This window comes from Juglans microcarpa x Juglans regia, chromosome 7S (genome assembly GCF_004785595.1).
Source record: "Juglans microcarpa x Juglans regia isolate MS1-56 chromosome 7S, Jm3101_v1.0, whole genome shotgun sequence".
NCBI classification, from domain to species: domain Eukaryota; kingdom Viridiplantae; phylum Streptophyta; class Magnoliopsida; order Fagales; family Juglandaceae; genus Juglans; species Juglans microcarpa x Juglans regia.
The window spans coordinates 18,723,571-18,736,398 of NC_054607.1; the positions used below are offsets into that span (position 1 = coordinate 18,723,571).

Below are 12,828 nucleotides of genomic sequence, written 5' to 3' on the forward strand. Positions count from 1 at the left end.
AGAAACTGATAAGTTTGGTACCAGAGAGGTAATCTCTGTGAGGTTCTAGTGCTACCATGGTATAAGGAACTCGCCTAAACCAACTACCGGAGGGCTTAACTCCTTCAAGCAGGCCACTGAGCCACAGTTTAAATCCTTGGAGGCCGAGATGATGGCTATCAAGCGTGAGTCCGATGGAGTAGTGTACTAGCTAGCAGCTCTCACACTGGAACTGCAAAAGCAAAATCAGCATAATCATCATGGGGAATCAACTTCCAAAAACAACATTGTGCAGAGTGATGGGGTTGAGTGAGTTGTGGAGGCTTGGGCCCGATTGGACCACCTCACTTGTTTCGTATGGCTCAACGGTTTCAATATCCAAACTGCCATTTTACAAGCATCTCACCCATATCTCAACTTATTCGACTATTGTACGTTGATTAAACTTAAAGACTCTGAGCACTAACAAGACCGACAGCACCCCGTCCAAGCTTTCTTCTTTCCTGGTAAGCCTTTCGTCCTCGTGCCAAGCTTTTCTAAAGCCCTTCCCTTCGACAAGTGTCGTTCAACCTCATTCCCCTCCCCCACTTTAGAGATGCAAACAAGAACGAGGTCGCGAGCTGAACCCTTGTTTGTTGATTTTTCCCCTTTCTTCCGATTTAGTGTCCTTCATTCCCTTTAGCAACAATGCCGCCCCGCAGCTGTAACAGATGGAGACGATGGCTTGCTGTGCGTGCGTGGAGGCTTGGGTGTGAGCTCCCAATAAGTAGTGCTATGTTGCGGTTTAGGAGGGGAGTGGTGGTTGTTGGCTTCTAGGCGTGGCTGTTGGTTTGGTGGTGCTGTAACTTTCCGTGGGAAGGGAAGGGACTGGGTTGCTGGGTAACGCCAAGTGCGACGGTTTCTGTGGTGTAGGAGAGGGCTTAGTAACATGAGGTGAATTGCAATGGTTGGGTAGCAGCGGGCACGCTGGTTTGCTTTGCTTGCTTACAGACTTACAATGGTTTTTCTGTTGGTGTCGGTGGTGGTGCAAGGTGATGTGGGTGCAAGGAGGCTAAACACGATCATGATGGAGGAGCTACGATGGAGAGGGAGGTGGCGAGAGGGAGAATTGAGGGGATGAAGGAGGGAGAGAAGCTGATAAGAGGAGAGAAGTCAGGAGAGGGAGAAAGAGACAGAGAGACAGAGAGAGAAAGAAAGAGATCGGATAATTGATAGGAATTTTTGAGTTAAAACAAATCTAAGAAAGAAATAGTTGATCACTTTTCGTCGCCCTAATTGGAAGTTAGAATTACCTAATTTAGATGGGACCCACTCAGTAGTTAGAATTTTGGTAACAAATAAATTAGAAAAAATAACGTAGAGAATTTTGTAATCTATAAGTGATAATTACAATGATGTATTTTATAATAAAAATTGATATTATTGAGAACTATTGAATAATATAAATTTTGAAAAAAATAAAATCTTTAATTTTGTGATTTTAATATGTTTATGTGTATTTAATTTAAAAAATGATATTAGTTAATGGAAAATATATTTACAAACAATACTCGATTATTACAAACACTTTCTAATAATTTGTGGAACCCACCACTTTATCAAATCCCTATAAAAAGTTAAAACCGTATCATCTCACTTCAACATCCAAAGTTACAAACTTTTACAAATCACATCTTAATTCAAAGATCTCACTATCATTCACAGATCATCTCATCACATCTTATCTGACTATCAAAATGAGATTTTAAGGACCATTTGGATATAGATGTGAGATGAATCTCACTACTATTCACAAACCATCTCAACTCATCTCATTTCATCTCACTATCCAAACAAGTTAGTGGATACAAGACTCACCCATAGCTTCTTGGATCCTGCCATATTAAAAAGGACTCAAATTTCAATTGATACACAAGAGACAGTTAAAGTAAGGGTAGCTAATGAGCAATTAGTGGAGAGTAAAGAGAAAATAAAAGACTTAAGAGTCTTGGTTCAGGGATCGACATCACAACAGAAGTGTATGTGCTAGTATTGGCAAGGTGTGACATGGTTTTAGGGTTAATTGGCTGCAAAACCTTGGGTCTTTCATATGGAACTTTAAGGAGCTTATCGTGAAGTTTAGTTACCAAGTACTCCAATTGTGTTGTAGGGACTAACTTTTGCTAGATTGGTTGAAGAAGGGATGCCCCTTTGCAAAGACCCATGATCATGCTATTACATTGATGCCCGATGCCAAACTAGTGTCTGTTAGGCCTTATAGGTATTCTTATTTACATAAGGATGAGATTGGGAAGATAGTGAAGGAATTACTAGAGACAAGGATAGACTATCGAGCTCTAAATGTAGTGACTCTCAAAGAAATATACCTCATTCCCATAGTATTTTTCTAAGCTGGACTTAAGGTCCAGTTATTACCAAATAAGAGTGAAGCCTCAGGACACTCCTAATATTGCATTTCGAACCCATGAGGGGCACTATGAGTTTATTGTTATGCCATTTGGGCTAACAAATGCTCCCTCTATCAAGTGGAATGTGGTATTTTTCTTTGAGAGTCACTGCATTAAAGGATATGGCAGAATAACTGCTGCTTTAACTCAGCTCCTCCAGAAGGGATAATCAAGTGGAATGAGGAAGCCCAAGAAGCTTTCTAGCAACTTAAAAATGTCTTGATTGAGCCCATGTGTTGGCACTATTAGATATTAACTAGAAATTCACTATTGAGTGTGACGCTTTTGGGATAGCAGTAGGAGCTATACTGATGTAGCAAGGGAGACTTATTGCTTACTACAACCAAGTTGTGAAGGGGAGGACTCAACTTCTATCAGCCTATAAAAATGAGCTATTTGCATTGGTTTCAATAGTGCAAAAATGGAGGCCTTACTCATTGGCAGGCCTTTCACAGTAAAAACAGATCACAAAGTTTAAGGTATATTTTGGGTCAAAGGGTGGGCACTCCCACACAACAAGAATGGGTAGCTAAACTGTTGAGGCGTGACTTTGTAATCGAATATAAGAAGGGCAAAGATAATAGGGCAGTAGATGCCTTTTCTAGACAATTTGAGGAAGGGTAGGCGACCTTAACTGTTATTTCTTTAACCACCATTACCTGGCCGAAAAGCTTAAGGATGGGTATAAAACAGACAACAATGTGCAGGAAATAATTCAAAAGGTGGAGAATGGGGAGTTGAATTGTCCTTATGTTCTTGAGGGCTTATTATTGTACAAGAAGAGAGTTTATGTGGCTGATGACCCCAGTTCAAACAAAAGCTGTTACAACTACTACACAGCAATCCCCTAAGGGACTCTAGGTATGATAAGACACTGCATAGGGCGAGGTAGGATTTCTTTTGGCCAAGGTTGAAGAGGGAGGTTGGGGATCTTATATTCGAAATCGTGATACTTGTTAGAGGAACAAGGCTAACTAAGCTTTACCAAGTGGCCTTTTACAACCACTATCTACATCTAACAGGCCATGGTCTCACATCACTATGGATTTTATTGAAGGGTTGCCCAAATTCAAGAGATTTGATTGTATTTAGATTGTGGTTAAGTCTTAACAGACTGACCAAGTATAGTCACTTCACTCCTCTTACACACACATACACTACCTCTACAATGGCCTGGCTCTTCTTCATCCAAAGTTTTTTCAAACTATTCGGGATGCCCTTCTCCATCATCTCAGACAGGGATCGAACCCTTTACTAGTAGGTCTTGGCTGAAATTATTCAAAAACCAATGGGCCCAACTGGCTTTTAGCACAGCCTACAACCCTCATACAGGCGACTAGACAAAGGTTGTGAATAATGGAAAACTACCTAAGGTGTTTTAGTGAGGACAAACCTAAGGATTGGGCTAACTAGATTTCTCTTATTGAGAGGTGGTACAACACCACCCAGCATGCAACAACCAAGATCACCCTGTTTGAGGCCCTTTACGGTTACCCACCCCCTTGGTTTATGACTTATACACCAGGCACTCCCATCGTGGAGTTGGGAGTTGGGTATACCTGAGATTGCAACCTTACTGGCAATCATCAGTTAGTAGGAGCCGCAATCATAAGCTATCACCAAGGTTCTATGGACCTTTTCAGATCTTGCACAAGGTTAGGACTGTGGCCTACTGCCTACAACTACCCACTTCAACCCAGATCCACTTGGTATTCCATGTATCTCAATTGAAGGCCAAGCTAGGAAGCAACGCTCATGTGCTCCCTACTCTCCCTCCAGTTGACACCATAGGGGTTTTAAAACCTAAACCAGAAGAGATTCTGAGCAGGAGGATGAGGAAGAAGGGCAATCGACCGTGGATGGAACTTCTAGGACGATAACAGGGACATAGCCTAGATGATGGCAGGGACAAAGTCTAGATGATGCTACCTGGGAGGGTTACGACGCCCTTAAAATAGCCTTTCCACACCTTGTGGGAAAAATGCTTTAAAAAGTGTGTAAAGTGTATCGTCACACCGTTGGCCCTTACCAGGGAAGAGGCACGGCAATAGCAGAGGAGAGAAGGATAGACGAAGGTGAAGAGAAGGGGATTAGGGCAAACGTGGGTTGGGGTTCCTTTTCGGCTAAGAACCGTGGGCTGGGCCGAACAGGCTTGAAGACCATGGGCTTAAGCAAGACAGGAGCTGATTTCGAGCCTGAAGTAGATTGTTGGGTTTAGGGCTTTTCTAATAGCTCATTAGAATATAATAATAATGTCAGGCACATTACTATAGATCAATATGTCAGTTCTTTTGATTACTCAACAGTGGTTCTAGAAACAATGTCATGGTCTATTACGTTTATTATTTCCTGCATTGAGTATATAGGTGCCTAGCTATGTAATTGAAGACTGTCTGAAAAATTATCAAATTACAATTTCTCTCTTTCTCTCTCTTTTCTCTAGAGGCACCGAACCTCAAATCGGGATTCTCTTGATTTCTCCTTAATCTCACCCTCACAACTAAGAAGTGTGACAAAGTCAATTGAAAATGGCATTTAGAATCGTATGGTTTTACTTAAGTATTCAAAGCATATATTTTTTGGTAATATAAGATTAATTTATTGGCGGTAATATATTATTTAAAGCAAATGTCTTGGATTACTTCCGCATACTGTATTCCAAATGGTTTTAGAGACATAATTATTTAATAAAATATCTAATTTGGAGGAAAATTATATTAATAGAATATTCATGTACAAACTAGCCCTAAGAAAATAAAAATTGTGATATTAAGGGCAGGTTTGGGGTGTAGGATGAGATACATAATTCTCATCTCATCTCATCTCATCTCATCTCATCTCTACACATTTTTCAAATCTCCATATAAAATATAATAAACAATTCAACTTTTTCAAATTTCAATTTAATTTTTTCAAATCCCAATATAATAATAATACTAAAACATAATATTTTAAACACTAAAATAAAATATAAAATTCTCATCTCACCTCTCAAACCTGCCCTAAAACTCATGGTGAAAAGAAGTGGATTTTTGAAAAAAAAAAAAAAAGCAGCCAGGATTTGCATTTCGACCTCCTTAAATTTAAAAGGAAATATACTAAACTTCCTATAATTATTACTATGGACATCTTATATGATTGGTGACAAATCAGTAATTAATAAAAATTACTTTTGCTTATTTATATATGACGAAAAGTCGAGCTTGTATTTCTATACCTCTAATATTATATATTTTATGAAGGATTTTGCTACATATAATTATTTTTGAGTACTTTTTATGTACTTCATTAATGTAATTGGCCAAAATAGTTATTTTATATTAAAAAAAAGTGACACAGAAAATCACATTAATAAAGTGCATAAGGAATATGCAAAAATAATTGCACATGGAGTTTTTGTTTTATGAAAGATAGCCACAGAGAGATTTTATAAAATAAATTCATAAACTGACGTAGGTTGATGTGGTACATTAGATTGCAAATCTACTTTTATTGTAAAATGAGTCAAACGTATCATATGAAACTATATTAATTTGTGAATTTATTTTTATAAAATTTTTTTGTGATAGTGTGTGTGAAAGAGAGTAAAAACTAATAGGACTATTGGGTTCTTTGAGCAAAAGTGAGAGCAATATTCAATGAGAAATGCTATGTGTTCAACGAAAGTTACAAAAACAAAAAAAAAAATTATAAATTGACGTGACTTAATATGACTCATTATATCTATTTTATAATAATAAAAAGTTATAATATGTCGTGATCTCAATTCATCTAATCTAATCATTACAACTTTTAAAAATTATCGTACAAAATATAATACACAATTTAATTTTTTTAAATCTCAAAACAATAATAATATTAAAAAATATTATTCTAACAATATTTTATTTAACTTTCATCTCAACTATTCTCATCTCAACTCACGTATCCTCAACTTGTGTTTTCAATCTCAATTCCAGTTGAGTATCTATTTAATTAAGAAAGATAGGAGATGATCCTACTATAAAATTACGAGCATTAGAGTTCTTGATGAACAACACAAAACTGCTTAACGCGGTCCCCTCCTTTGCAAAACAAGGCTCTCGTACCAATATTGATCCATTACCCATTTTTTACTTCTATTTTTATTTTTTAAATGTTGTAAGTACTGTAATGGGGCATTTTTTTATAAAATTTGGGACCAAATTGGTTTGTACCGATTTTGTATTTTCAAGAATCGATTCTACACTGGTTACCCTCCTAAACCGATACTTCTAATTTTACCGATTCTGATTAGGTTTGGTTCAGTTTTCCAGTTATAATATATTGTAGTATACTATAATATATATTATAATTGTATTATAAATTATAGTGATATATTATAATATATAATATAGTGATATATTATAATATATTATAATATATAGTGATATAGTATTAGTATAACTATTAATATAATAGACTATAGTGATATAAGATTTTAAATTTTAATATTATATTAAGTAGTGATTTATCATATAATACAAAATTATTTTATATATAATTATATAGTATATATAAAAATTATGTACAATAAAAAAAATATATGAATCGATCATGTCCGGTCTGGTTTTAAAAAAAGAAAAATCAAAATCGGGCCGATTTTGACCGGTTTTAAGAAAAACAAAACCAGTACCTAATCGAACCAAACTTAGTATCAAACCAAACCCACCAGTTCGGTTCGGTCCGGTTCGATTTACTACTTCACCAATTTTTTTACACCTTGCGGCATCCCAACCCCTCCTTTTGTACCTTTTTTTTAATTAATGCAATTTACTTATAAAAAAATAAATATGATGGTTGCTTTGAGCCTCGCATAATTTTAAATTTTTAATGAGTATTTCTCAATGAAAAGGCTTTCAATTTGAAATATTTAAAAATAAATAAGTTTTCAATCTTTTAGGCCTCATTTGTTTTTACAGATGAAATGAATTGAGATGAAAGTTAAAAATAAAATAAAATATTGTTAGAGTATATTTTTTCAATTTTATTTTTGTTTTAGGATTTGAAAATATTGAATTGTTTATTTTATTTTGTGTGAAAAATTGAAAAAATTATAATGATTAGATGAAATGAGTTAAGTTGAGAAGTTTCGTGAAAACAAACGAGGCCTTAAAGTGCTTAAAAGTATAAAATATATCAAAAACATTTAGCCCCGATTTGGATTGGAAACTCATCTTAACTTATCATTATAACTTTTCTAAATTTTCACACTAAATATAATAAATAATTCAACTTTTTCAAATATCAAAATAATAATAATAATATTAAAAAATAATATTTTAAAAATATTTTATTCAACTCATCTAAAACCATCTCAACTCATCTCAAATCATCTTTGAATCCAAATTTAAACAAATTTAAATCGTTAAAAATACGTTTCAAGCTACTTGAGGTCTTATTTGTTTTCAGAAAACATCTCATCTCATCTTATCTAATCATTACAACTTTCTCAACTTCCAATACAAAATAAAATAAACAATTCAACCTTTTTAAATTCCAAAATAAAAATAATATTAAAAAATATATTCTAATAATATTTTATTCAACTTTTTAACTTTAATTTCAATCCATATCATCTCATCTCAGAAAACAAACGAGCCCTCACGATCCTTATCTTACGTCAAAAAAAATAAAAATAAAACCTTATCTACACCGAGGGAAAAAAAAAAGAAAAAAAAAAAGCCCTTCCTTTATTTAAACACGAGTACTGCTAGAGCCACCGCTGGTTGCTCCCGTTGGGAGCTACTGCTGGCTCTAGCATATGTCTTTTGATGTGTTTTTTTTCAATTATTTTTTATAAAAAAAATTTTAATACTTTTAAATATTTTTAAAAAATAAAATAAATTTAGAATATTATTAAAAAATACTTCCTTAATTATAAAGTAAAAAAAATTATTAAAAAATATTTCCTTAATCACGAAGTAAAATAAAAAATTAACAAAATAATTTTTTATTTTATTTCATGATTAAGAAAATATTTTTTTAATAATATTATAAATATTTTTTATTTTTTTAAAATATTTAAAATTGTTAAAAAAATTTATATAAAAAATAAAAAATATATACATATATAAAAATACACTAAAATGCTAAGCGGCAGCTCCCTTAGCGTTACTCTAAAAACACAAGTAAAAGACTTTTTTGTCTTTAATATGTCTATTTCACACGTCATCTCTATTAAAAATTCAAATTCTAACACTCAAGTCTCCACCGAGAAAAATCAAACTCTATTTCTCTCTCAAAATTTCTTTTGTATCTTGTTATAGTTTAAAATTATTCTATTTTTAAATTGATGTATAGAATATATTATTTATATTATTTAAATAATAAAATTTAATTTAAAAAATTTATATTTTAAAATTTATCTTTCAAATTAAATTATTTCATATAAATATTTTAATAAGTATGATGTACACACCAACTTAAGAATATAATTTTTTCAATATATTATATAACCCCTCGATTTTGGCAATTGAAAAATGATACAATTACAACTATTTTCATAACTTTTTACAATTTGTTATATTTTAAATAAGGAATATTTTTATAAATATTTTATAAAAATAACATCATTTTACATAGATGATCTCAATTTAAAATATAATTATATAAAAGCTTATAAAAAAGATTACACGTATATCATTAATCTTTTCCAATTACATTAACCCATGCAAATTATCAATTTATAGTTATTACATAAAATGAATTTAATTTTATAGTAGCTTTCGTTGCAAATTTGATATAAATATTTTGAAATAAAAAAATGACGTGGAGAAGGGTCGGTTGACTAATTGACTTTTTACTTGGAAGACTTTCAAATATAGCGGGGCTGTAGCATTGTCCTATGTGCGTTGAACAAACTGTGAAGAAAGAGATGATTGAGCAGAGAGAGAGAGAGAGATTTCTGACCATAGAACAACGAGATTCCAGCAGTTGTGAATTTGCTTCTAGTCATCTCCATCACAGAGGTATACGATTCTTCCTTTGTTTTCTTAAAATCTCATTTTCGTTGTTTGGTCATGAATTAGTCTAATGCTACTGCCTGCTTATTCGTCTTTCTCAATTTGCTGCTTCTTGGTGATCAGTTCTCTCTCTCTCTCTCTCTCTGTGGGAAAATCAGCTGTGTACAGCTTATCTTTTTGAAACTAAGTTGCATCTCTTGCTCTCTTTATTGCTTTCTGGGTATGAAAAAACACCAAATTGCTTTTCTGAAGGATTTCTCTGAAACGAAAACCAAAGCCATGTAATTCGACCTGTTTCGTGAAGCTGGCAGATTAGTTTTCTTATCGGAATAAATTCTAATTTTTTTTATAATCATAAAAATATTATTATTAGAGATATAGAATAAAGGTTAGCCGGATAGCATGTTAAGGAATAATTCCGACAAGGTCTTGGCATGTTTATACTTTATAACAAATGAACAATCGTATTTTGTAGAACCGGTTTTATGAAATAAGTTAGGTCCATGAATTTCTTCATATTAATCCTAACAATTGTCAAATGATTAATCTTAATTTACCCTATCTTCTTTTTGTGTATGATATCTGACCAGTTATAAAAAGCTTTTCTCATTAAACTGAAAATGGTAAGAAGGCCAATTTGTTGGCAATTTCTTTTCCTTTTTCCTTTTCTTCTTTTCAAAAAATGAAAATGTTGGCTCCCAATATTTTAGCAAAATCTTTCATGTTTTTTATTATCGTATTTTCATTATTTTTTATTAACATCATATGATAAATATATTTTTTAAGATTTTTATTAGAATATTTTAATAGCGATCAAGAAGTGATCTTTTCACGGATCTGCACATTGATCAGCTTTTTGTTGTGTTTATGTGCAAAATGAGAGAGATCTTGAGAGAAAGATGGAAACCAAGCATTTCAGCCACGAGCATCCCTTAGTCTTTGTTGAAAGATTGGAAGGTGATGGAAAGAAGGAACTTGTTTGTTCAGGATGTGAGGAATCTGTATTGGGTATCTGCTACAAATGCTCTGTATGTGATTTTTTCCTGCATAAATCTTGCTATGAATTGCCCCAGGAGATACAACACCCTGTGCACCCAAACCACTCTTGTTCTCCTAAAACCATCAGAGGAACCAATAAAGTTTAGATACTGTGATGCATGCCTTGAGACATGCAAGAGATACTTCTATTACCATTGCAATAGTTGCAGTTTTGACCTTGACATCAGGCGTGCTTCCCACTGGAGAAACAATGCCAACGACGATCATCAACATGTGTTCCATCCCATCTTGAAGCAGATCCAATTACTTGTGAAGCCTGTGGTGAGGAACGCAAGGACATTGCTAGCCTTTGTAGCATTTGTCAACTCTTGATTCACACCAAATGTGCTCACTTTCCACAAGCCATCAAAACTGTAGCACATGATCACTCCCTCACTCGCACTTGTTCTCTGCATCAAGCTAAGGAGCAGCTACACAATGTATTATTGCCAAGAATGTGATTATGTTGCCCACTTGCTCTGCACTTATGACAAATTGCTTATGGATGGATCTGTAGACATAAGTGTAACTCTTGATGCACTGTTTGAGGAGATACGCCTAGAAGAGGGTGGAGTAGTTGGGGAGATCAAACACTTCAGTCATCAACATAATTTATGTCTTGGTGATAAAGAACTAGAGGATGATAAGTTTTGTGAAGGGTGTGGGCAACTAATCTTGGACTCTTTTTACAAATGTGAGCAATGCAAATTCTTCCTTCATGAAAGTTGTGCTAAACTACCCAAAAAGAAGCGACACTTGCTTCATCAACACCCTCTCACTCTCAACTCAAGGGGTGATTGCATGTTCTATTGCAGTGCTTGTAAACATCCTCACAGGGGCTTTAGCTACAAATGTGATGAGTGTTACTACAACTTGGACATTCAATGTATTTCACTCCCGGAAACCTTTAAACATGAAGGCCATCAGCATTCCCTCTTCCTTGCTATAAGTTCGATGGAAAAATGCAAAGCTTGTGATAGCTCAAGCAACAGTTATGGTGCATTCTTCGAACCAGTATTTGTATGTACCGAGTGCGATTTCGTCTTGGGTTTTGAATGTGCAAGTCTTCCGCATGAAGCCAGGTATGACACACATCTTCTCAAACTCACACATATACCATCGAAGATGATTCAGGAGAATATTATTGTATGATTTGCAAGGAGAAAATAAATCCAAACCATTGGTTCTATTATTGTGAAAAAGGTGGCTTCGCTGCTCATATTGGATGCATTTCTGTGTCATGGAGATCCTAGCTTATCCTGGCTCAACTATTTTGCTATGAAGGGTGTATCTTATCCTTGGGATTGAGAAGTGTGCCCTAATCTCTCTTCCAAGGGAAATTGTAGTATTTAGTGCTCTGACAAGAGTTTGTCGCCACCATAAAGAGAAGTTTGTTTTGATGTTATTGAAGGTCTCTAAGTAGATACTCTATATCCATTTCAAAGTAAAATGGAGTAAGGATCCTTATCCCATAATTTCAATCTCCCATTTTAATAAAATTGGCTACTTTATGATTAGGGGAGTGTGTTGTTTTGTATATTAGAGTTGCAAATAAAATTATAAAACTATATTTTATAAACTGTATCTAATATTATCATTATTATTATTATTATTATTTTATAACTTATTTTATAATTTACAATTATAAACATATTATTTAATTAAAATTAAATTTTATCTTATAAAATTACTCATCATTTAGTATAGAATTTTAAATGAGTTGTCGGATAATAATTTTTGTTGTATTTTTTTTTTAATCATAAGATCCAACAGTGTTACGGTTGATATATCTTTCTCTTTTTCAAATATTAAAGCCTCAACGGAGATGGGAAAAGTAATTTGTTCGATGACTAGACAATTACATTTTTATCCTTGTGGTTTGTTTTGATTGGTCTGAATAACTTATTGAGAAATACATTAGCAACAAAATGATTAGATAAAAATAATTCTATAAATTGATGTGATTTAATATAATTTATCAGATTATAAAATTATTTTTATTATAAAACAGATCGAATCATATAAAATCATGTCAATTCATTCATAAGGTTATTTTTATATAATACTTTTAGTCCGACTGTAAATTAGTTTTATTGTCCAAGTGTAGGTTATTATTTGTCTATATTCTGGTTTTTTGGTCTTTTTGTTTTTTTTATACGGGTTTTTGGGTCTTAAACAGTAAGTAAACCGCCACCCCGGAGACGGGGAATCGTGGACTCCGTCGTCCCTAACATTTTGTTTCCCCCCGGCTCCATCCCTCTTGCTCCAGGAAGTCAATTGTTCAGCGGCCTAGACTTCTGTCTCTGCAGATCGAGGTTAGAGTCATGGTCGAACTGAGAGAGCCAGATCTCGCTTGAGATGATTTTGTCCTGATTTCAGTG

At 33.6% G+C, this 12,828-nt stretch overlaps 1 protein-coding gene across 1 annotated transcript; it reads left to right on the top strand.

Moving 5' to 3' along the window:
* The first annotated feature begins 9,315 nt into the window (after window positions 1-9,315).
* Window positions 9,316-11,599, top strand: LOC121240897. The gene is made up of 3 exons (XM_041138419.1): window positions 9,316-9,415; window positions 10,245-10,548; window positions 10,826-11,599. The coding sequence occupies exons 2-3, from the start codon at window positions 10,309-10,311 to the stop codon at window positions 11,597-11,599; spliced, it is 1,014 nt and encodes a 337-aa protein (XP_040994353.1). The 5' UTR covers window positions 9,316-9,415; window positions 10,245-10,308.
* Window positions 11,600-12,828: the final 1,229 nt, after the last annotated feature.

Excerpts from the sequence above, each read along its gene's own strand:
- LOC121240897 (XM_041138419.1), top strand. The coding sequence starts at position 10,309 with ATGGAAACCAAGCATTTCAGCCACGAGCATCCCTTAGTCTTTGTTGAA. Across the intron at positions 10,549-10,825 it reads CCATCAGAGGAACCAATAAA|CACATGATCACTCCCTCACT; the intron begins GTTTAGATACTG and ends TCAAAACTGTAG.